This window comes from Falco cherrug, chromosome 1 (genome assembly GCF_023634085.1).
Source record: "Falco cherrug isolate bFalChe1 chromosome 1, bFalChe1.pri, whole genome shotgun sequence".
Lineage (NCBI taxonomy): Eukaryota > Metazoa > Chordata > Aves > Falconiformes > Falconidae > Falco > Falco cherrug.
Genome location: NC_073697.1, coordinates 68,791,504 through 68,816,096, shown reverse-complemented (window position 1 = coordinate 68,816,096; position 24,593 = coordinate 68,791,504). Strand labels below are relative to the sequence as shown.

Genomic DNA, 24,593 nt, shown 5'->3' with positions numbered 1-24,593 from the left:
CTCTATTACTGCTGAGCAGATTCCTCTTCTCCCTCGGCGCTGATACTTGGTGCGACACACGGAGCCCCTCAGCAAATAGTGCTAAAACTCCTCCCCATGCAACCCCAAATAAATCCCAGCAAGTTCTGCTTCCATAGAGTCAAGAAGCTTTGTATTCCTCTACACCTGATTTCAAAGTTAAGGAGCTAATCAGCATCAGTCAACTTCGTTGAGAAGACACATGCAGGGTGAAGCAGCAGAGCCTCAGCGCTGGGTGAGCAGCTCTGGCTTGTCGAGCCCCCCGCTGCCCATGCAACCTGCTTCCTCAGGCACGGGTCTGGGGCTGCAGGGGAAAGGAAGAGACGTGCGACAGGACCACAGCTGCCTCTGGCCCTTGGAGCATCCTGCTCCAGTGCCAGCTGGGGAATCAGTGCAAAGCTTTCTGATGGGTGATACGGGAGTAGGAGCTGAGCCCCAACATCTGTGCTACGAAGCCCATTTCATACTGGGCCAGGGAGCTTTCAGCTGACCACGGCTCCCAGCAAGTGCCTACGATTGCACAGTCAGCAGAAGCAAACTCTCAGGATTATGAAAAAACAGGTACGTGTCCCACAGCTCCTGTACATTCCCCTTGGGGTCCCAGAAATTCCCTACAAGCAAGTGAACCAACCAGCTTTCAGAGGGACAGCAAGGTGCAGCGAGGGAAACAAAACCCTCTTACTGAGGCTCTGTAGCCACTCGTTCTTGCTATTTCTACCCTTGCCCTTCCTCCCGTCAATATTATCTGCACAATTTCTCCTGGGACATTAGCTTTTCAATGCAGGAACTATCTTCACACCCCTTGTCATGCAGAAGCATACAAGGAATATCCAAAACAGGCAGGGTAGGGCGGTCCTACGTATAAACGTTGTTCCTTGCACTCAAACTCTCTCAGTAGAATCCCTCATCATTTTCAAACGATATGCTATGTTTTCCAAGTCACTGTAAGGTGACTGTAAGGATAGATTGTATCCGCCAACTATTTAACACCTCCAGCTGCTACAGAGAGACAGTTTAGCCACAAAGAAATAAAACCAGACCTCAAGAAGACATAAGGACAAAAGGAAGGTTGCAGAAATCCTCTACCTTCCCACAGTAAGTTTAATTCATTGGAAAAGAGGGAGGAACAACGATAAAATTATTTTCTGGATTAATTTAAGACACTGATAAATGATTCTTCTTCAGTTACTTCCTTTGTCCCCACGTTCCCATCATACAGAAAGAAAGGTTTGCTCCCCCAAAACTAGTCTCATTAACAAAAAAGAAAAAAACCACACGTTAGAAAACAAACAGCTGTCTCCATCTCCCATCTTCAGTACTCCCACAATGCTGAGAAACCACCAAAAGATAACTCGAGCACACAGGATGCACATTCACCAGGTGTTACTGCGGGTTTAGTACCATCATGTGCCACTTCTCCTGCAGCCAACCAAACCAACTTCTTTGCTTTTTCACTTATGCAGCTATCTGATAAGAATACATACTGTGGCGTGAGGCTCATACCTGAACTTGTAGTTAACACTCTCCTGCTCCTAAAATTACAACTTTTAAAAGGCAAATCAGTTGCCAGTAAAATAAAAAAAAATTTAAAAAGATAAAAATTTTTAAGAAGAGGAGAATGGGGAAGATGAGACCACTCCAGCAATAGATTTTGGAAGATTTGAAATCCTCCTCAAACACCCTTTCCCCTCCAAAAGCCGCACTGACATTACACTTCAGTTTCCTTTTTTTAAGTCTTATTAGACATGTTGTGTATGACTACAGATTTATACTTTTCATTTTACAAAGTAAGCATGCAAAGCATTTGCCTTTTGTGAAAAAACAGTAAGACATTTTTTTCCCTATATATGCTGGTGAAAGTAACTTTTTTCCCATTCCAAGAAAGCTTTGCTCTCTCTGCCCTGGCACAGTGAGCTGAGGCCACCTCCATCATAGATGGTCCCTCTCCGGAGCCCGGCCGCATTTCCCCAGGGGTGCATCCCCTGGGCGGTTTGCAGGCAGCCGGGTCCTTCCAAGGCAGAAAAAAGATTCAGCGCCCCAGGGCAGCTTTTTAATCCTGCCTAACACCTCCAGGCAACAGATGCATCAACAAGAAGCGGCTTTGTCATGCAAATGGAAGGGCGCAGGTATACACTGCAGGGCTGCTCCATGAACAAATGGCCGGGGACTGACACCCCAGGGGAGACCTCCACCTCCAGTGCTTGCTGATCTCAGCTGCTCCTTGCCCTCAGCCCCGTCAAGTCCCCCTGAAAAGGGGAGCCAGAGCAAACCTGCAGGGCGGCGGTTGGGACCCTGCAAAGGTGAAGAGCCAGCAGCGTGCCACTCTGGAGCTGTGGTTAGCCATGAAGCGAGCGAGCGTGTCATCTCCTGGATGCAGCGTTTTGATCTCACGCGCATTAAAACCCAGCTGTCAGCTAGGAGACTAACAAAGATTATAGTTCAATTAAACAAAAAAATTATTTAATAACTCAAGCGTGTAGCCTTGTGGTTAAACTGAAAGAACTCCAGGCTTATGTCAACATTGCAGCCCTGCAACAGCACAATTTTACCGAAATAGCGGTGCTGCTGTAACATGCAAGAGTAACACTGAACTAAATTAGCTCCTCAGATGTTCAGCAGGCAGCTTTACAATTAGAAAGCAGATGTGCTCCCCCGCTCCTCCCCTCCAATGGACCCTCGCAGGACGGTTCCTCAAGTACCTGAGCAGACAACCTCCACAAGAAGCCAATATTCTGGGGACATCGATGCCCGATCAGTAAAGAGCGGCAGCCCCACGGCACACATACACAGAGAAAATCCTCAGTGAATAATTAAACCGGATTTTGTTGTTCAAAGCCTTGCACCAGCACTAGGGACTTTCTAAGGAAGGCGATGTGGGAAAGAAAGCATAAAAAAAAATGTCTGAAGTTTCCCAGTCCTCAAAGGGGCAGGTTTGAGTCCCGGTGCCCTCTCGAGAAGCTGCATCCTTTCCCCCATGATACATCTGAACCGAAGTTTTCCGCAGAGCAGTGTTTACAACAACAAATATCAACAGACCATGGTCATCATGCTTCACCCTAAATGGCTGTAGGCCTCTGAACTGTAATTTATACACAAAAAGCCCCAGAGCTATAGAAAACAATATATCGCATGAGTTTTTGCATCTTTCCAACGCAAATGGTGACATATAGAAAGGGCAGATCTGTGTTTCCCAGTGCCAAACCGCCCTGCCATTCTGAATCCGAACATCCACTAATTTAACATGCTTTGCTACTGTCAAATTACCAATTCAGATTAGGCCCCCTCTTTCCTGTTTTTGAAGTCAAAAGCCACAACCCCAAAGAAAAATCAAGAACATCGGAAAGCAAAATAATGCTAGTTGTTTGACAGAGACCACCAAGTAAAAATCTAAGAGCCAGTAAGACAGAAAACTGCTTTATCACAGGGAAATACCAGCGTCCAACTTCTTGTATCACACCACACACAACCGCAGTGGCATTTTTTCAGCAGGATGCGTACAACCAAATTTGCTTCTTGCTCCACTCCGGTTCTACTACTCTCATTTCCACAGCTCATTTTAACATTCCCTCCCCATCGCTCTGTACATATACCAAGAGATTTACAAAAATAAAATGGGCACTGACTATCCAAAATTAAAAATACATTAAAATCCATCAAACGTGCATCTACACCAATGGAAACAGAGGGACCAACCTGGATGAATCAGTGCCTGCCGCAACATAAAGGAAAGCTCTAACTACTGCATCACAGCTGATATTAATTCTTAAACAACCATTTCACAATTTGTGGCTGGAGATAGAGAGTATGTTTCAAAGCAATACTGCCAGAAACATAAAGCCTTCACGCAGAGCAACTGATGGCAGAAATAAATTTCCATCAGCAAAGAGCAATGCCGTATCTGAAGGCAAAAAAAAAAATTTAAAAATCCGATCTTTTCATCTCACTGACAAGCAATTTTATTAGTTCAGCTTCCAGCCCTCCATTTTCCTCAACAAACGAAGAGTTAAAGCCAGAAAATTCACATCTGTCCCAGTCACTACAAAGACGGCATTTACATCATTCCGCCATACATTATCCTACAGTTGCAAACCAGGGCTGCTTCCCCAAAGCCCCCATCCCTGTTCAAAGGATGTCAGACCCCGCAGATGTTAATCTCAGCTTTTCCACCAGAATCGCAACCAACACCTCCAAGACCTCTCAAACTCCACTGGACGGAGGCTCTGAACAGCAGAAGCGCAACCTTCACCATGACTGAAGCTACCCCAAAAAACCCCAGCGTGAGCACACACTGCAGACCGAACGGGAGGAAACCCAGCTCGCAAAACCCAGTCTTAGGAAGAGATAACTCACTGTTCTGGGGATGGGTGGCGACAGAGATCCATTAGGCATGTACGGGTCGTTATTCATATTTGGCATCATGATATACCCAGAATAACCAGAGTATGATGGTCCCTTGCTGTATAAGCCACTGTCTGGATGCTTTCCTATGGAAGAGGAAACAATGATTACATTATCCCCCACATACGCATTTCTTGTAAGTTAGAGCACTTAAACAGGTACTGTGCATTCATAAAAATGTTCTGCATGCAAACGTTTCCTTACTCATGGAAATTACCCCTGAAAGTGGTCCACAGCAATTTGTAGTAACATTTTTTTAAGAAGAGTCAATTCTTAAAGGAGCAAGTACTCTTAGTGAAGAGTTTATGCTTAAAATATGGAATAGGCTCAGAGTAACCGATTTATTTTGCTAGTCCCTGTTCAAATCAAGGCAGAAACATGAGCAGTGACATCACATTTCTCAAGTAGCAGTTTCCCCCCATTTTACACATCCCTTTAGGATTTGCGGATTCAGAAGTATTGCCAGTATGGGTTTCCAATGTCATTGTTAGGAAAGGGAGGAACAGGGCAGTGATAACTAGATATAATCATTTCCCTCTCTCACTGAGCCACTGTGTGCGGTCAACAATGCGTTCTGGCCACGCTCACCGGGAACACAATTAGAGGGCAGAGGCTGGCTTGGAAGGAAACCGTCATGATCTGGGGGGCACCTGACTGTTGCACACATATGGCACTACAGTCAAGAGGGATGCCAAGTGAGGGAGACTATTTTGCAGGAAAATAAAGAATCTGGGTCCCAGTCCTACAAAGGGGGGCTGAGCAGGTCTCCCACCTATATAACCGTTGACAATGGTACTACTCAAAAGTGAGGTTTTACAAGTATGCAAGGCTGAAAAGACAACTATATAGAGCTGACCTCCACCTCCTCAGTGCCAAAATGGTACGAGCGTGGACATTACTGCTTTTAGGCTGTTTACTGACCAGTTTGGAGAAAGATCGCCACAGAGTCCCAGAAAGCATTGGGATTGAACTGTGTCTGTCTTTGTATGATATTTATGATCTGGTTGGTTTGTGATGATAAGCATTTCATTTTAAACATAATCTCCCATCCTTCACAGCACACATTCTTTGTACATGTGCCCAGCTTCCTAAGAGATACTCGATGAACTGTTTTTCGTCTGTCCTCCTCAATCAAAATTAACCAGCTGGTACATCAAAAAAAGCAAGAGGTCTGTTAAAGCTTCGATTTTGGAAGAGGAGATTTAAGCAACAGACTTTGGCTATGGCAAAAAAAGCACAGAGTTTCTGAACACACACAACTGGGCTGCACTGCATGAGTGAGGGCATAGATGTGTTTAAACTGATAGCCTAAAAATAGTTATTTCTTCAGCGAAGATCCATTTGGCCTACTTATCAGTTTCTAAACAACTGAAATACCATTTGGTCACTCAAGATAAACATGTTGCACATTCACCTCCTTTTAAAATGCACTTTGAAAGCATCCTGGCATCCCCCTTCCCCCAAAGGTACTAGATTTATGTTTCCCCAAAGAAACCGAGCTCCCGTTTTGAGGATTGCTTGGAGGTTCACAGGGGGACTAAGAGGGCCAATATCAGAAGAGAGGACCATGCACTTCTCACCTTCCTCGGAGTGCTCTCTGCCTTTATCATGGTAGGAATCCTGCGCTTGGGTCTGCCTCGAAACCTGACCACAGGGGATCCACCATCAGAAAAGAAGAAGAAAAAGGATAGTCATTGTATGGATGCTCATGTATCGATCATGGCACTACAGCCTCTTGTAGAATGGAAAAAGTTAAGAGTAAGATGTAAGCATCTTTCTTTTCCCTCTTAAGTCACTTGGAAGGCAACTGTACCAGAAACGACATAAATAACTATGGGGCTTTGCGAAACGCTTCTAGCAGAAGCGCCCTACATTTAATGGAACTGGCTTATTTCTGGAAAATATTTGGAGCTTCTGCAGTCCAAACACTCTTGGTAAAAAGATAGCAAAAATAATGATGAAAAACAGGTTGCCCTCGTTACCAGATGTTTAGGGAAAAAAAAAAAAAAAAAAAAGGCAAAGAGGAAGGGAAAAAAAAAAAAAAAGGCAGGTTCCCCGCTCGCCCTAAAGTTGTTTTAGCGTCGGGAATTTCTTCCGAAACAGTTTTATGCAAATCCCTTAAAGAGTTTACGGCTAATGCTCCGACCCCGCTGATTTCACCGAGGAAATTTCATGGCTGCTTGAGGTCTAATACCACCGCACCGTCGGGGGACTCGCGGGAACTTTCTCGTCCCGGGCCGAAGCGCAGAGGGGGCCGCCCCCCCCGCCCCCCCTTCCCGGACCATCCCCGGGCGCGGAGGGGCGCGGAGCTCGCGCGGCTCTGCCCGCCGCCCCTCTGGAAACGGGACATGGGGTAGGATGATTTTTTTTTTCAGGCAAAATTCGGCAAATTGGGGTTTCCCCGGTGCCCCGCCGAGGCTCCCTCCCTCCCCCCGCTTCCCGTCGGCGGCATCCCGGAGCCCGCCGGCATCCCACGCCCCCGCGGCCGCTCCGCTCCGCGCTGCCCCGCGGAGCCCCCGCGGCCGCGCACCTCGTGCCCGTTGGCGCCGGGGGCGATCTCGGACTCGTTGACGAGGGAGGACTTGATGTCGGCCAGGTCGCCCTCCTCCTCGGGGTGGCTGATCTCGGCGAAGATCTTCTCCTTCTGGGGGTCCCCCTCGTCCTTGAAGGGGATCATCTCGTCGGTGGCGCAGAGCTCCGGGTCCCCCCCACCGCCCCCGGCCCCCGGCAGCTGCGGCATCCTCACGGCAACGCGGCGTCTGCTGCGGCCGCCGGCCCGCCGCGGGAAGGGGAGCGGGAGCGGGAGGAGCAGCGGGGGGAGGAGGAGGAGGAGGAGGAGGAGGAGGGAGGAGGAGGAGAGAGGAGGAAAAGGAGGAGAGAAGAAGGAAAAATCCCGTGAAGTCCTCGGGGTTGCTCTCGACAGCTAGAGACCCCCGCCCGCGCGCCCGCCCCCTCGGGGCCGAGGTACCCCAGCTCCCGCACGGCCACGGCCCCGCGGGGAGCCTCCCCCCTGCCGCGCCGCACGGCCGGAGTAAGTCGAGATACACCCGCTTGTGTCCCGCCCGCCCCCAGGCACCGCGCCGGGGCCCGCCCTCCCGGAGCCCCGGCCCCCGCCCCCCCTGCCCCGGGGCCCGGGCTCACCCCGGGGGTGAGGGGACGTGGAGGGGAGCGGAGCCCGCCCGAGTTTCGCCTCCGAGTGAAGTTGCCGCCACCCGGGAGGGCCCGAGTTAAAACGGCTGGGGGGTGGGCGGGCAGGGGGAGGGGGCGCCCGGGGGACGGGGACGGCGCTGCCCGCGGCGCGCACCCACCGGGCCTTTGTCCGCCGCTTCGCCCGCGGCTCCGTGCACGGCTGGGCTCGGCTCGGCGGCACCGCGGGGGGCGGGGGGGCAAGGAAGAAACAGCCCCAGGAGGGAGGGCGGGCGGGAGCGATGGAGCGGGCGGGCAGGCGCCCCCCCGCTTCCCTCCGCGCCCGCGGGCAAGGAAAAAAGTTGCCGCCGCGGCGCCTCCGCGCCCCCGGCCGCCTCCGCGCTCAGCGCCCGGCGCGGGGCCGCCTGCCGCAGCCGGCGGGCGCGGCGCCCCACGGGGGGCGGCGGTGGGGCGCGGGGCGTCGGCGGCGCAACTTCAGCACCGCGCCCGCCCTCCCTCTCTCCCTCCCTCCGCCGTCGGGGCGGGGGCGGCGGAGATGAAAGGAGCCGCCGCCGTGACTGACACAGCGCCCGGGGCGGGGGGGCCGGGCGGCGGGGGCGGGGAGGGGGCCGGGACCGGCGGCTCGGGGGCGAGCGGCTGCGGGGCTGCCCCCGGGCAAACTTTGCTCAGGCTGCGCCGAGCAGTCTGTGTGTGCGTGTGTGTGTGCGTGCGCACGTGTGCGTGTGCGTGTGCCGCACCGGGGGGGCTGCGCCGGGGCACTGCCGCGCTTCTCTCTCCCCAGCCAGCAGCCTGCCGAGCCGGGCACGGGCACTCGCCGCATCCCCCCAGGCAGGCAGACCTGCTTTTTTAAGGCTGCTTTGTTGAGACTCCTCGGGTTTGTTTTTTGGTTGTTTTTTTTTGGGGGGTGCGGGGTGCTGCAGCCACATGGCGCTGCTCGGGTAGGGGGAGCGAGGGAGTGTGCGAGGATTTGCCCGGGCGCTGCCCGCGCCTACTTCGAACGAAGGGCAGAATTAACACATCCCATTAAATCCAGCAAGTGCCCGGCAGAAACGTGTAGTAGCCCCCGGGCAACAGGGAGAAAACCAGCCGGGGTGAGCTCGCCCCGCGTTCAGACCGGTGAACGCAGCCCGCGCAGTCACTGGGGTTCACCCCTGCGCCCCGTCCCGCTCCCGCAGCCGCCCGCTGCCCCGTTAGCTCCCGGCTGACACGGCATCGCCCCAGCGCAGGGCACAAGTAAATTTTAAAAATAATAGTAATAATAATAAAAAATCATCCAAACAAAAGCAGGCGCGCTGCGTTTGAGAAACGTCAGGATCCACAACTTCTTTTCTTTTGCGAACTCGATGGGCGCACATTTTGCAGGAAACAACTTCCCCCGATTTTGGCATCGGAAAAGTGCGCTTCGTGCTTTGCACATGCCCCGCGAGGCTGCTAACCGCTGAGGCGTCGGGAGCCGGAGGAACGGGAAGATGTGGATGCTCGATCCGTTTCCAGCAGATGTTGGGGCCGGCGCGGCGGCGCGGCTGGCTGGGATCCGGGCGGGCTGAGCCCGGCCGCCCGCCCCGCCGCTGCCCGCCAACGGGCAATTAAAATTATCGAGCTGAGAACAGAGACCAGCGAAACCCCGAGAAAGGGGGCAGGTAGTGGGAAACGGGGGTGGACTTGTCAAGCCGAACAAGTGCGTAAAATAAAGAATCGAGAAAGAAAGAAATTAGAAATGTAAAACCCTGGGAAGGGGCTTAATTGTGCAACGCTCCCCGGATGCAGGGACGCCCCCCCTCTCCCGAAGGCGGCCGGAGAGAGGCGGCTGGGAAGCGGTTGTTTGGAAAACGGCGACTCGGGGACGGTTTGTGCGCGGAGATGCCGCCGCATCCCTCCCAACCCTCCTCCCTTTCCCGGCGCTCGGCGGGCACCGGGCACCCGCGCCGGGGGAAGGTGCCCCCGCCCGGGCCCTTTTGGGAAAAAAGCACCCCCGCGGCAAGCGCCCGAGCACTGCAGCCCGCTCCCCCGACGGGGCGGCACGGCCCGGGAGCAGGCGGGGGTCCCCGCCGGAGGAGCCGGCGGCACGGCCACCCGCCTCTTTCATTACCGAGTCCCTTTGGCAAAGCATCCTCCCCCCGCCCCTCCGCCGTCCCGGGGTCTTCCCCTTCATGTGGGCTGGAGTTTTTCCCGGATCAGTTTTTGGTGGAAGGATTTTGAAGGCAGAAAAGGGCCGGCCGGGCGGCGGGGGGGGAGGGGGGGGGGAGGTGGAGACCGTAATGATTTATGGCAAGAGGATAAATTCAGGAAACCTCAACCCCAACGCCAGATTTGACTGGAGACAACACAAAGCTGCCGCTTTACTCGCAGTTCGTGGGGCGGGGGAGGGGGCACGGCCGGGAGGGGGGTGGCAAGGCCCGGGGCAGGGGGGGCGCCCCGCGGTGCCCCCGCCCGCCCCCGGCAGGACCCCACCGCCCCCCTCCGCGCCGCCGGGAGCGCGCCCGCCGCCGTGCCCGCTGCCTGCCCGCACCGGCCGCCCGCTGCTTGGGACTTCACCAGGGGTTATTTTTCCGTTTTAGGTGCGGGTGGGTTTCGTTTCATTTTACCGCAGTTTGGTATTTTCGCGTGTTTGGTTTGCCTGGGGGGATGGTTGGGTTTTTTTGTCATTTTGGACGTTTTTGCGTTTTAGCTTTTTTAGGTCGTTTAAGCGGGTTTTGGCGTTTTAGGAGGTTTTCTTCTTTCTTTCTTCTCTCCTTCTTCTTTCTTTTTTCTTTTTTTCTTTTCTTGCATTTCAGCGTTGAGGGCTCCGCACTTGGAGCACTCTCCGATGACCACCCCGGCTCGCCCGTCCCCAGGATGGGGTTGGGGGGCAAACAGAGAGCGGAACTCGGGGCGGGCCGAGCACCAGCGGCGAGGGCAGCGGGATTTCGGGGCGGGGGGCTGACCGGGGAGCGGAGGAAAGCGGGGTGCTATGGAACCCCCCGCCCCTCCCCATGGCAAGAAGCGAAGGGGGGACACCCTGGCGTGCGAAGCGCCGTCCGCCGCCGGCGCCCCTATATAGGGGAGGGCGGGAGCGGGGCGGGGCGGCGGCGCCTTTGATGTCCCGCCGGCGGCCCCTTTCATCCCCCCCTCGGTCCCCCCCCGGGCCCTTTGTGTGACTAAATTTGGCAGGAGCATGGAGGCGCGCCAGGGCGCCCACGTGTGCGCCGAGCTCCCAGCTGAGCGGGCAAGGGTTTTCTTCCGGGTAAGGAGACAGAGGGGGGAGATCAAAGAGTTTGGGGAGCCGAAATGTGCAGTGGAAATAAAATAATAATAATTTAAAAAAAATAATACAAAAAGGAAAGGAGAAAAAAAAAAAGCCTCCGGCCTGGGCGCATGCCAGCCCGGAGGCATGGGGGAGAGGGGGGAGCGCTGCGCACATGGTGGGGAGGGACCGGCGGGAAGGAGCTGGTTTTCTCCGGGAGGGAAAAAAAAATAAAATAAAATATATGCTTGCAAAGGGGGTTGTAGTTACGTTCAGAGAAGAAAAAAAAAAAAAAAACAAACCAAACAACCAAAAACATAAATCCAACAAACCGAAACACCAACCCTTTTGTTTAAAACCACCGGGCTGTGGAGCCAGGCAGGCTCCGCCTGGAAGTGCTGCCCGACGGCGCGTCCCTGCGCCCGGCCGGGCCGGGGCTGAGCGGCCCCATGGGCAAAACTTTATATTGACCGACAAACGAGTGAACAGCGGCAAAGAGCCCCCCTCCCCCGCCCGAGAGGCCAGTGCCAGTCTGGAGGGAATCTTTCCAGGCAAGCCCTCAGTGGGTTTTCCTCCCCCAGGTGGGAAATGTGGAGGGTGGCCCCCCGAAGGGTGGGTGTGCTGTGGGGCAGGCGCTCTTTGCAGCAGCCCACGCTGTGCCCTGTGGCTCCCCAGCGGGACAGGCATGCACCTCGCTGCTGAGGTGCTGCACGACTTTTTTATGAGCTGTGAGGTGCATGGGTGGCAGGGCTGGGGTGCAGAAGGGGAGCCCCCGGGGGCCCAACCACCGCTGTGCACACTTTGCTCGCCCTGGGCCCACAGGGACGGCCACCCACCTCTGGGCTCCCCCAGGACTGCAAAGCACAAAAAAGGATGTTGGATTTCAAAATCTCTCAAAACAAGCTTTTACAGTGCCTTTTCAAGGCAATGTGACTGAATTATGCATGTTCCCTGGGTCTGCGTTTGCCACCCTATTTAGATAACATCTGTGATTTATGTGCAAGTTGAATATATAGGCTGAATTCCCAAATTCCTTCTGAAGCAAATAAATCCTCCTCCGTCAGGACATGGGGTGAGTAGGGATGCGACGATTAGCCCTGGGCTCCAGCGTTATCGCTGCGGTCTCCCACATGCGCTGCTGCTGTGCTGTACCACCAGCGAGCCAGCCCCTGGCTGCCTCAGGTTGCATGAGTGTATTTAGGAATATGGACCCGTTCTTTCCTTCTAAAACAAGGATAGTACTTCTAAGACTTTTTCACCCTGTGAGAACAAATGCAACGTTCTGTGTAAAACGCTTGTGGCTCCTCAGATGAATGCCATAGGAAAAGTGGTCAATAACATATCTGGATGTTTTGGGGGCAAAAAACAAAGCACCCTCGCTCTTGTGTTGTACCAGGCAGATGGTCCCTTTGGCAGTGCTTTTATTAACACAGGGGCCAGATAGCTGGTGTAGCTTTGGATCTGGGTCCAGGTTTGGGTTGCAGATGCTGTGACCATGACCCATATCCAGCTGCTCATCAGTGTGGGTTGCCTGCTGTGGTCTCCAGACCTTGCTGGGGCTGTGGGTCCCGGTTGATGAACCAGCGATGCCAGTCCCCAGTAGCCTCGGGGGGACTTAGGGTGGGGTGGGATTTCTCACCACATGCATCGTCATTTCCCTTATGGTGGCTAAAAAGGCTTCTTTCTAATGGTCCGTGGTTGAGCGAAGTCAAGAGGATGCTGCCGAGTGAAGGAAACAGCTCCGTATTTGCTGCAGATTTGTGCTCTGAATGGAGGAAAAAACCAAAAAGGGAATAATATGTGCTGGCTCTGAAAACTCAGTTATTATGAATCTTTATGAGATGTGGGCTCATTTTTTAAAATTACAACAAAGGACATCCTGGCTACGTTTCTAGCAGCTATATCAAAGAGTAACTGTACTTCTCATTTAAAGCTACTTTGAAAGAGATCACATGTAATAGGTATTAGGATATTAAGAGTGTATATGTGCTTTTTGCTTTTTAATTTACACATCCAGCTTTCCAGTTCTGGGATGCCATTAATGTTCTTAGCCCAGAATTACTCTATTTAAAGAGCTAGGTTTTCTTAGCCCTTGCAACAACATGGGCTTTATGAGATTTGAGTGGGAAAATCTCACCAGCACGTTTTTACTGTAAGACCTTTTGTTTAGAGGAAGGCATTGGTGGCTCAGATCTCACAAATATGTTCTCTTACTCTGAGAGTAAAATAGTAAGCAGTTCAAGCTTTCTTCTCCATTCTTTAAGCGCAAGATAAAATACAGGGGAAGTGGCACAGTTTATTCAAATAAATGGTGACACGAAGTAGCTTGCAAACTAACCCTTACATCGAGCAGTGCTGTTGCAGGATTATTTCTGATGATTCATCAGATCAGATAATCCACAGCATGTGGATAAAAGGGGAGGAGGGACCCAGAGTCAAAACCAAACTCAGAAAGCCATGCATGGAAGAATGCAAAATGTGAGATTAATGTTGTATTAAAGGTAAGACCTCAAAAGAGCACAGCAATGTGCTGCCCCCCAGCAGGGATTTTTAGGCTGAGATTTCTGAAAGGACTGAAGAGATGTTCAAAGGGAGTAGAGTACCACATCCCCGAGGGGCCCTTTGAAAATCCAAACTTTAGTAGTTTTGTTGGACACTACATTTATGAGAGATTCTGGCACAAGGAGTGCATTTTAATTGCAGAGTAGCAGTTTTGCCCGCTTACGTCAACATTTCCTGCTTTCTTAGAAGGGCAAGTTCTGCTCCTGAGTAAATAAATGTTATATGTGTCCCAGAAAACATGAGATTTTCTCCATCCCTGAAAGCCAGGATGCCGCACCCAGGGGTAGTGTCCGTGGGCAGGTTTTCAAAGGCCTCTCTGACCGAGTCCCGCTTCTTCTTCAGCTTTGCACTCAGAGGTGCCGGTGCATGTCTCTCACACTGCGACTCCTTGGATGCACCAGGGAAGGCACCGAGGGGCTTTTGCTGGGGGTTTTGTGCATATGTTGTTGGAAGCCTTGCGCTGAAAATGTTTATTTCTACTGGTACTTGCTTGTACAGTGCAAAATTACTATCTGTAGCCCCAGAAGTATGTAAGGTGCTTTGTGGAGAAGTCATCCTTCTACAAAAGCCCTTGGCATGGCTCTAGCTAGGCCTGTTTTTGAAATCTGCATTAAACCAATTGATACATTCTGCCAAATATATACTGAACATGCCGAGCTGACTGTGCACCAGCATTTCCTCCTAGCTTTTGAAACAGTGGCCGTTCCCTTTATGTGCTCACAACGAAAACAAATAATCTCGTAATCCCTTGCTTGTTTTTAAGTGACATTAGTTCTCTGTGCCCTGACAAATATTGCCGGCAGAAGCCTGGTAGCTCCAGACAAGGTCCTTTCAAAGAGGTGGGAGGGGAGGGAGGCTCCGTGGGCAACTTTCCAGTGGCAGCTGTGCACTAACGGCATGGGAGTGTGGGAGGCTTCTCCTGGGTTAGTAAGACAGTTCAGCAATGCAGTGAATGTTTGCTCCTAGGGCATGACTTCTATTTACTTTTTTTTTAATTCTCTGACCTCTGTGTGACCAAGTCCATCGCCCATACACAGCTGGATGGGGAGGGGGAATGGCAGCTGGGCTGTACCAGGAACTCGCTGCACTTGGAGAAATACGGGGCACTCCCCCTGGGGAAGTGTTTGAAGCGAGTAACGAGGTGGCAAATTTTCCTTCTTGCTGAGGAAGTTATTTGGAGGTGGGTCTTATTTTAAAGTACCATCTCTCACTTCCCAGGGAAGTAACTGCTGCTAATTTGCCTGACAGAGGTATTGAACAGTAGCAGCTGAATGCCAGTCAAAGGCAGTGGTGTTTGCTAGGGAAGTGTCAGAAGAAGACAATGAGGAGTTTGCAGGAGTCTGGGATATTGGTCAGAGCCTCGTCATCCCAGCATCACAGCTTCACGCTTTTGGGTCTGATAACAATTCAAAAATAGGTGTCTTCATGGTGACTGCAAGGCAGAGAGGCACGGCTTATGGGGAGAGCAATTAGGGTTTGCCTTTTGATGAAGAGCGAGATCAGACCAAGTTGCAGCTGGCCGCTTCACCTTTAGCTCGGCTCTCCTCTGCGTGGGTCTCATGGGTTACTGCGTCCATGTCCTGTGAAAACAGGCAGTTTCGGCTTGCAATTCACAATTTCAGGAAGGCTGTCTAAGGCTGAGGGAAGTAAAGGGATGTGAGCGAAAGTCCTGCGGGTGTGGCTGGGCTGTCGAAGGAGGGCAAACACCATACATGAGGAGGTTTGGGTCAAATTCTGCAGACCTTGACTCATAATTGTGCTGGAGCAGGGACCTACAGATGAGATCCTGAGCTAGAAAAGAGGGGGATGACATTACAGACAGTGTGGTGTAGAGGAGAAAACAGTAAGTGAATGGTTGCCCTTATCATCACAAAATTCCCTGTGGGGTGCTGGCCTGAGTCTTTCAGACCGCTTGTGGTTCCTGCTGAGTTCAGCTAGAGCTGTGGGTGCTCAGCCCCCCTGAGAATAAGCCACTGCCTAAGGAGTCATTTCTGCCTCACTGGAGAAGGGTAACAAGGGAGAGGGACCTGTTGAGATTGGCCGGGTTGGGAAGGGTTGAAGCCAGACAGGGTTCAGATTGTGGCTGTTGTTGCCCATCTGCTGGGTCAGGCTGTTATGCCATGACTGATCAGCCATCTTCTGGCTTGCACATCTCCGCAGAAAGCCATGCTTGCTCTCCTGTTTCTGCCTTACCTCCTCTCCTGCTTTGTGCTGGTCAGAAGGAAGGAGTAGCTGCAAAACTTACACATCTGGGTGAACTTCCAGCAGCAGATCTGACCCTCCTTGCCCACGTAGCAAAGCTTTTCAACAAAACAAGAGAGTCCAGCTAATAATATTCTTCTCGGCTAAAAGACTTTAATAACTTTTACTAATTTCAGTACCTTTTTACACAATGCATAATTAAATTATGAAGCTCCTTGCTGTAAGATGTTATGGAGACCAAAATGTTGAACGGATTCAGAAAAGGATTAGGCAAATTCATTTTAGCTATGAAACATGACAGGTCAGATACAACCTCCAGCTTTAAAAGTCCCTGAACCTCCAGCTGCAGACAGTCCTTCTGGGCACAGGGAAGGTAACACAGCAGAGGCGTGTGGAGCAGAAAACCAAAACCTGCAGAAACTGACCCAAGTGTGTGCTGTGATGGAAAAGTCATATGTCTGCAATCTGATCTAATGTAAAATGAGATTTAATATATCAATCAAGAGGGTCACTTTTTTTTTTTTTCCTTGAGAATTTGAATTTGCAACATGCCGTCAGTCACTGGCCTCAAGCTATAACCAAGATTAATACCAGCTGATGTGTGCGTGCCACTACTATGTTGATAATGAAATAAAACTTTCCCTGGTTTATTTGTCTGTCCCTTGAGGAATTCAGTCTTTCAGACCTCTCTCACAGCCAAGACTACTTTTTATAACATTTATTTATGTTTGCTGGCCATGCAGCATCTAAATAGTGTTTCATAAAAAAAAATAATCTTTATATAAGAAAGTATAGACGTGTTGCATGGTATTTTTATTTCTTTAGAGGGTATCATTAGCATGCAGGCAGGTTGTGGCTCAACATTATATGTTAACAAAAGACCATCGATGAAACATTCACCATAACCAAAATAATACTAGATAACTAGAAAAATTAGCTTTTAGTGGGGTTTAATTTAATCTGTGATATATTATTTTGACTTTTGGTAAACCTTTCTGTTTTCCCTTGAATGAAAGCAAACACCTTGTTATGCTGAGTTCTCTTTTCTTCTTATGCACCCTGCATTTAGCCCTGATACGGGCATAGGATTCACCAGATTATTTTGCATTAGAAGAGTGCTATCTTTAGCGAGAGCAATTAAAGCAAAGGGGCTGCAGGCCAAAGCGCTGGAGCTTTATAAGGATAGCAGAAGCTGTAGATTAAGCTGTATATTAATTACTTGGTTCCCTACTTGGAGCTATGAACAAGCTATGAACAGTGAATTCTTTAATTTTACGTTGCATTTTTAAGGTAGTTTGTGGTTCACTAAAACCCAACACATCAGGAGGTTTTATATGTAGATAGTAAAATGGTGGTGCTTTAGGAACTGCTGTGGATGCTTTGAAGGACAGCTGAGGCAGACTCCAGAGGCAGATCCAGAGAAAGGGCGCAGAGCACCTTTGGGGGGCGTTCAGGTCTGTTGCTTTATGCAAGCTCTTGTGCAGGGTTGCAATGAGCTGGTTCTACTTCATCCATACGCTAGCCTGTGCTGGTGGATTTGGTGTTGTGAGTCTGAAGGAAGGTCTGACTCAGGCAGGAAGGTCTCACCACCTGCTTCCCCCAACAGTTCATGGAGGTGCCCACACAGCCTCTTGTTGCACATGGGAAGCTCTCTGAATTAGCAGGTCTTTGCTCCAAAGACAGGAGCTTCTGCTTTGGAGGAAGCTCCTATGTGACCTCATTTGAATTATCCTCAGCTGGGGAAATTCATTATCCTTCAGCTCCTTCTCACCTCTCAGAAGCTCCCTGTCCCCTCAGTCACACTTTTGTCTCCCTTGCTGTTGCTGCACATCCTCCCTATGAACTCTCCCCACAGCTGGGGAAGCCTGCAACATCCCCTGGGAGATGCTACTAATTTTAACCCAGGCACCAAGGCAGCTGCCTTGTGCCCATTGCCTAAGCAGGGGAGGGAGTCCTATTAGTGTTACTTTATTCAGTTGATCTGGATATTATAAAGTATATGTGCTTTCAAAAGTCCTGACTCTGACCTGGGAAAAAACAGGTGGCAGCTTGTAAGCCTTTTCAAAGGGGATTCTCCTCATCTGCTGTGTAGTTTAGGTCCCTTCATTAAATATAACTTGGTGTGGAGCAATGCCCGTAACTATCGGGCTTGGGCCAGTGCCTGCGTGTTGGTTCAGTGGGGGTTGGCGTACATGCAAAAGCCTCCACCAGGCACCCTCAGCCCAGGCTAAGGGCCTCTGCCTGATGTCGTCTGTCACGCGAGCATGGGATCCAGCGTGCCTTACTCCTGTCAAAGGCACAAATAACCATTTATTATATGGTAGAGGAGGAAATGGCAGCAGCAACAATTTTCACACCGATTCTGAGATCCATCCCTATGATAACGGAGATAATAATATAATATGACATAATTTAATAAGCATGCAATAGTTAACATTTAACTGCTCTGCCTCTTTTGTTCTGCCAGGAGCCTAAATGTCAGCCATGCTTGGGTGATATGGAGAAAGCATGGCCTGAGATTGATCCAAGTGCTCAGCTTCCTTTGGGATCGCTGTGTGGCTGGAGGATCCTGGAAAGAGACATGGGCTACTATCAGGTCCGGGAAGACAATGCCCGTGCCCCAACAGGATCGCTGGAAGCAGTTTCCGGGGAAGACGGATGATGATAGAGACCACACGGCGCAGTGGGGTGCTTGGCAGAGGTGCAGGAGGGGAGCCGTGGTGGGCAGGCAGTGCGGGAGCAGAGCTAGGCAGGGGATGGCGAGGAGGCAGCCCCTTGCCTGCAGCTGGGAAATGCTCAGGCGCAACTGGCAGCAGTGGTGTTGAAGAAGGTGGGTAAAGACTGGGGGGAAGATCCTTGAAAATGGCTCCCTGGCCATGCCAGGGATGGAAGAGCTTGCCAGGTGTTCAGCTCTGAAAGCAAGGCTTGTTGGAGGCTTACAGCAGCCCTGGGGCTGACTGCGAGATGTGGCATCGCCTTCGCAGTTGCCCTCTGGGGAGTCCTTCCTTCCGTGCTGGATGTGTCGAGGGCGCCGGCCCTTTCACCTGTGAAGTTACGTGCAACAGATGGTTGGTGTGAAAATTGCCCCAAGGTAACTTACTGTCCCTCGGTCTTAGTTTTATGAGACTCAGACATGAGGCCAACAAAGGAAAAGAAAACAGCATTGGCTAAGACCTAGAAGTGTTTAATATCAATTGTTCCTTGGTGAAGGGGAGAAAACGCGATCTCCTCATGGAGGGCTGCCAGGGTCGCCGCAGTGCTGCTGGGCTTAGGGTCCTGTCAGAGGTGTTTGAAGGAGGCTGGTTGCACATTCCTAATCTCTCGGCCTCCAGCACAAGGGACATTGAAAGAGTTTTCAGGCACGTACTTTCAGCAGTCTTGGCAGCAGTTGCTTAAAATTAATCCTTGCTTGTGGCTTCAGAGACTTGCCCCTTGGAGCAGGCCCATGGTATCCTCTGTGTTTGTTCCATGAGGAACACAACAGGACTCCAGTCCCAATTAGAGTCAGAATACACACCTGTATGTGCATATACGTGTATGTATACGTATAGCATATATGTCCAGGCTGAGCAGCTTGGTGTAAACATCGCTGTGGCCAAGCAAGTGGCCAAGCAGGGCCCGGGCCTGCCCTCATTTCACCGGGCTGGCGCAGCTCCCTGCTTGGGTGCAGGGGAAACCTTGCTCTCCCCCTTTCTTTGCTCAGGTGAAACATGCTTGGCACGCCTTTTTCTTAGCAATTGTAACCCTGCAGGTCTGTGATAGACACAAATACTAAATATATGTGTTATTTCAATTCGTAAGTCCTGCTTATGCCCTTTGATTAGCTCATGTAGAGGGTGATGGCAGCCCAGCGGGGCCTTTCAGAGAAGCAGCGCTCACTTTGGCTGTACAGCACAGCATAACTTGCTGTACAACTTCAGCTGTGAGGATTGACAGTGTTTTTATTTCAAGTAGATGGCCAAGCTGGGAAGCTGTGAGAGATTTTCCTACTGGAAGATTTCGGCCCTTTCCCTGGCAAAGTGGGAGGCTGCTGAGCCAGGGCATTTTCTTCGTAGTTACCTCCTTGCCCTGTCTGAGTTCAGTGCATGTAGCTGTGGGGAAATTCATGTGCGTCTAAGCTGGGCTAGTTTGTTGGCTATACTTTTCTTTTCCAATGGAAGGTTTTCTTCTGTACAAGTTACTGTACATGAAAACAAGCTGTTGTGCTGGCCTACACCATCAACCATACTTACTTAACCTAGGAGGGTTTCTCTGAACAGCCCACCATCTGTTTAGTAGTGATGAGTAGGTCTGACTATTCAGACACACTAGTGTAGTGGGAATTCTTTATTGGCAGGAATTTTGCAGTAGTACTGATTTATTTCATTTACATAAAAAGTATAAGGACAACTCTCTAAGTCTGTAGGACTTTAAATGCTTAAATCAAATGAAACTATTAGGAGAACACAAAACTGCTCACTCAACTCTGTAAGTCCAGCTCCTGTCTCAGAAACCCACCTTGCTGACTGCAGCCTCGATATACATTATTTGCAGTGTATGAAGTGCCTTTGCTGACGCTGTCCTGGGAAAGGCAGGGAGACCTCTCCATAAAGGTGAAAGAACCTCACAGCAAATGCTGTACCCTGGACCCCATCTTCCTTCAAACTTCACAGCGTCTGGCACAACTGCCAGCTGTGATGGTTATGGAGCAGTACATGCAGAAAAGCTGCAAGCCATTTGGAGAAAACCAAGTAAGACACCTGGCAGTGAGATGTCATGTGAAGGTATCAGGGACACTCAATAATAACTGCACCTGCACGTTATTGAGCAACCTCAGTTTTGGGGTGGTGTTGGCCATTTCCCTGATGTACAGGAGGATCTGCCCCACTTCTCTATTGCAACTAAATTCTGAAATCATTTGAAATGAGAGTTGATCAAACATACCATCTGTCCTGGTTTCAGCTGGGATAGAGTTAATGTTTTTCATAGATGCTGATGCAGTGCTGTGTTTTGGATTTAGTGTCAGAACAATGTTGATAGGACGCTGATGGTTTTTTACCCAGTTGTTGCTGGGTGATGTTGACACTAAGACAAGGAGTTTTTGGTTTCTTGGGCCCTGCCAGCGAGAGGGCTGGAGGGGCACAGGAAACTGGGAGAGGACACAGCTGGGACAGCTGACCTGAACTAGCCAAAGGGATATTCCATACCATGGAATGTCATGCTGAGTATATAAGCTGGGGGAGGAAGAAGGAAGTGAGGGGGATATTTGGCATTATGGTGTTTGTCTTCCCAAGTAACTGTTATGTGTGATGGAGCCCTGCTTTCCTGGAGATGGCTGAACACCTGCCTGGTGATGGAAAGGAGTGAATGAATTCCTTGTTTTGCTTTGCTTGCATGCATGGCTTTTGCTTTACCTATTAAACTGTCTTTATCTCAACCCACAAGTTTTCTCACTTTTACTCTTCTGATCTGCTCCCCTGCCCCACTGTGGGGGAAGTGAACAAGTGGCTGTGTGGTGCTTAGTTACTGGCTGGGGTTAAACCACGACACCATCCCATCATGTTCGTGTGCTTTTTTTGTGTGTTTTAACTTGGAAGTATTTTTTCAGCAAGATTTTGGAGCAAGATTTATTTTTAGTTTCTTTAAGGCAACTTGGAGCCAGGAAGGAACAAAAAAACCTCCAAACCCCAAACGAAACAGCGCCACTGAACAAAGGGGCTCTTGTTTGTAAACTTCCATTTTAAAGTGTTGGTGCATAGTCTACTGGAACAGTTTTTCATCTTTCACTTACACAGTCCAATTTTTTAAATAATAACCTATTCAAGAGTCAAGTACTTTCTAGGGCCTTTTTGAGCATCTCTTCAGTGCTGTGTCTCTGTTTCCCAGAAAACTGAACTCTCTTCTCTCCCATGTATCCATCCTCTTAGAGACTATCTCCAATGAGAAAAATAAAAGTGTTTCAGTTTGCAGAGAAACAAAGTTAAAGAGACTGAGCTGAATCTGTCCTGTAATCTGTCAGCTGCAGAGCCTTCATCACTTAGTGATCCTCACCTCATGTTTCTGCCACTTGCAGCACAAGAACAGGACTCTGTTTCAGAAAAAAAAAACCAATCCAGGTGCAACAACTACAACAAAAAAATCCCACTCCCTTGCCCCCCCCCCCCCCCCCCCAATTTTCCTTTGAATCTAGACATGGTCTAGCCGGAGAAATTTTTTTCTCTGTACTTCTACCTTAATATTTCTGTCTGCATTGCTTTTGCCTTTCTCTGCTGCCAAAGCTAAGTGTTTGCTGAATTAAATAAAGCATGCCACATTGACAGAGCTTGTGAATGCTGCTATTGTCACCAGAATCCTTTCGCTGATCCGACCCCAAATCCTAATGCCAACTCTGCGCATACTGATGCGGTAGTAAGCGAACAAGAATTGATCATGCTGACGAGACTTAAAAGAATCTCCAAAAAGTCATTTTATAGGCTGGTTTTGTCACCACATGGCAGAACTTCTAGTGTGTTATATCTGGTCTGGTTTGGAACCAGTCCTGTCTGTCAGGAAAGGTTTTTAAATTAGTAAGTGCTCCATAAATTAGCAACACATTAGAGAAAAGCTTTTTGTCCTATAGCTGAAATAAAAATAGTTGATGATTTCACTTCCAAGGTACATAATAGTACTGAATTTAATGGATTTCCAGTGTTTGCGTACTGCAGTAAGGGATGGTGCAATGAAATGGATTCTTCCTATCTGTATTGTGGTGAGGAACCATAGGGCTGATGCAATATAAAGTCTCTAAGATGAAAAACTAGAGCCATTCCTGACAAGATAGTTTCTTAAGACCTTAAGAGGAGAGGTCTGAATTTTCAAAACAAGCCCATAATAACTGAAGTCCCCTAATTTAATTTTGCGTGTCCTAAATGCCTACGTGCTGTTATATATTCCAGAACCAAATGCTACTGAGAAGTTCACATAAAACATTGGGTCTACTGTTTTTGTGTGAGGTCTAGAAACAAATGTGTCCACCTTAGTCTCTGGTCAGTCTCTGCCAAACTACCCAGGAAAAGAACATCCTGCCTCAAATCCCACACCACTATTTTCTCTGACACCTATTGTTCCTTCTTTTGGGCATGCTGAACAGTAACAGCAGAAGAGAGGCTTTGGGGAGTAATGGTGAGGAGCTGACTGCTCAGACCAGTACTGGAGTCCCAGAAGTGGTATTGGCTTAAGGGTTTCGGTTTCTCTTTTAACATATGTGCGTGAGACAGCACGATAGCCTTTTCACTTTGTTTTCCTTTCTGACAATATAGCACACAAAACCTCAGTGTAGTTGTATAGAGAGTGGCTGCGTGAATGACTCATGCTATCTCCAAACATTGTATTTCACTGACATGTGTCCTAACCCAAGAACTATGGTCTCCGGCCTGTGGTTTAGGTGAGGCACGCACAACCAAGCACCTGGCAATAGGAGAAAGGCAGGAGAAAGGCAGATTTCATTGACTTTTCCCAGTTTGGCCTTTGTCAGGGCATACTTATAGCTGGGTTACCTGTGGTCTTCTGGAAGTACTCTAGATGTTTTGCTGACCTTTGCCTCTGAGGCAGGACCCCCTGGCTTTATTGATGCTTTGGTGTCAAAGGAGGTTGGAAGATGCCCAGTTTCTCCAAAAATGGGTCCTTTCTGTGTGAGCCTTCTGGTTTACAGAAATAAGGGTAATTATGTTCTTCCTCCTTAAGGCATGAGGAGAAAAGTGTCATAGTTTATAATGCTTTCAGGATCATTAGCAGAAGCTCTGGGCCATCAAGGCTTCTTCAGTTAAGGCTCTGGCATGTTGGAGGATTGTGGGAGAGCTGGGTCCTGCAGGCTTTGGAGGCAATGCAAGAGCACGGCAGCAGAAAATCACATCCTTCCTCGGCCAGGGGAGAGGCAGACCTGAAACTTTTAGAAAATTTCTGGTTCAAACGATGAAGCCAACCTTACCGCTGCAGTGACCAGCAGAGTCTGGGTCACTGTTTGACTGCTGCTACACAAGCAGAGAGAGGCTGATACAAACCAAACTGATAATTCACGTCCACCGGAATTCAGATTGCAGCTCAGAAATGAATCTTTAAAAGCTCCAGAATAATTATTTCACCTGGAGTTGGAATTTTTTCTCCAGGCTCAACTTACAGTTTATAAATATGTGAGATAGGAGATTGGTAATTCAGTTTATAGTTTGTACGAACCCTGAAGCTTATGTCAATGCTGTTATCTATTATAGAAATGCAAACATGCTCTTTGATGTGTTATTCTCAGTGACTTGGGAGGATAAAGATGGAATACTCTATGGGCATTTGTAAAAGAATTTCAGAAATGGCAAGTCTACTAGGACCTAATAACATATTTTCGTTTATTTTTTTCCTCTTTTGCAATATGCTTGATTACAGTAACTTAAAAACAAGAGAAATATTGCATCTGTCTAGGTTTCTGCAGTAGGAGAGCTCAAACTGGTTTCCCTGCTCTGCCAAAACCCCTTTTTTGAGTATGCCAAATGTTTATTATGTAGCGGAAGGGAAATTTGGTGCCACCTATCTATGATTTATTTTGTTGGACAGATTTTCTTGCTATAGGAGCACCTCCTGCTGGCGCTGCACTGCACTGCCCTTGGACTGCTCCTGTTTTCCAGACTTGGGAATAAAAAAGGGAAGCCAAGCGAGTTCTCTTGAGATAAAGGAAAATGATCAACGTGGGATCAGCAGCTCTGCTGCTGTGAATGGTGATAGGGATGGCGCTGGTGACTGACACTACGCCATCTGCCTCAGATACATATTTATATAGTCCCTAATGGAGTACAGATACTCCACTAACTCAGTTCAAGGGTGTCGTAACTAACTTTCTGTTCCCACATTTCCACGTGACCCAGCTGAAGTCCGCAGAATAACTGGCAGTAAAACTCAGTAATAGGGAGGTGAGAAATAGCAAAATGACATTGTGCTTGTCCCTGGTAGCTTCAACTAGGCCATGAAAAATAATACGGAATCTTTTTCTACCAAAAAGAACATTTTTATTTAAAAAAGTGAATGTCTAATGGGTCTGTGA

General features: G+C 49.6%; 1 protein-coding gene across 6 annotated transcripts in view; it reads right to left on the bottom strand.

Moving 5' to 3' along the window:
* Window positions 1–8,024, bottom strand: part of LEF1 (lymphoid enhancer binding factor 1) — a 70,668-nt gene extending 62,644 nt beyond the window's left edge. For 3 of the 6 annotated variants that reach the window (XM_055704217.1, XM_055704237.1, XM_055704245.1), the window contains exons 1-3: window positions 6,947–7,344; window positions 5,997–6,060; window positions 4,369–4,502 (exon numbers count right to left, since the gene is read on the bottom strand). In XM_055704217.1, coding sequence (XP_055560192.1) covers window positions 4,369–4,502; window positions 5,997–6,060; window positions 6,947–7,156 — 408 coding nt within the window. In that variant the 5' untranslated portion in view covers window positions 7,157–7,344. Of the gene's footprint in view, window positions 1–4,368; window positions 4,503–5,996; window positions 6,061–6,946; window positions 7,346–7,557; window positions 7,613–7,724 lie in introns of those variants that run through there. The other 3 variants (XM_055704221.1, XM_055704226.1, XM_055704233.1) reach the window with 3 other exon arrangements.
* Window positions 8,025–24,593: the final 16,569 nt, after the last annotated feature.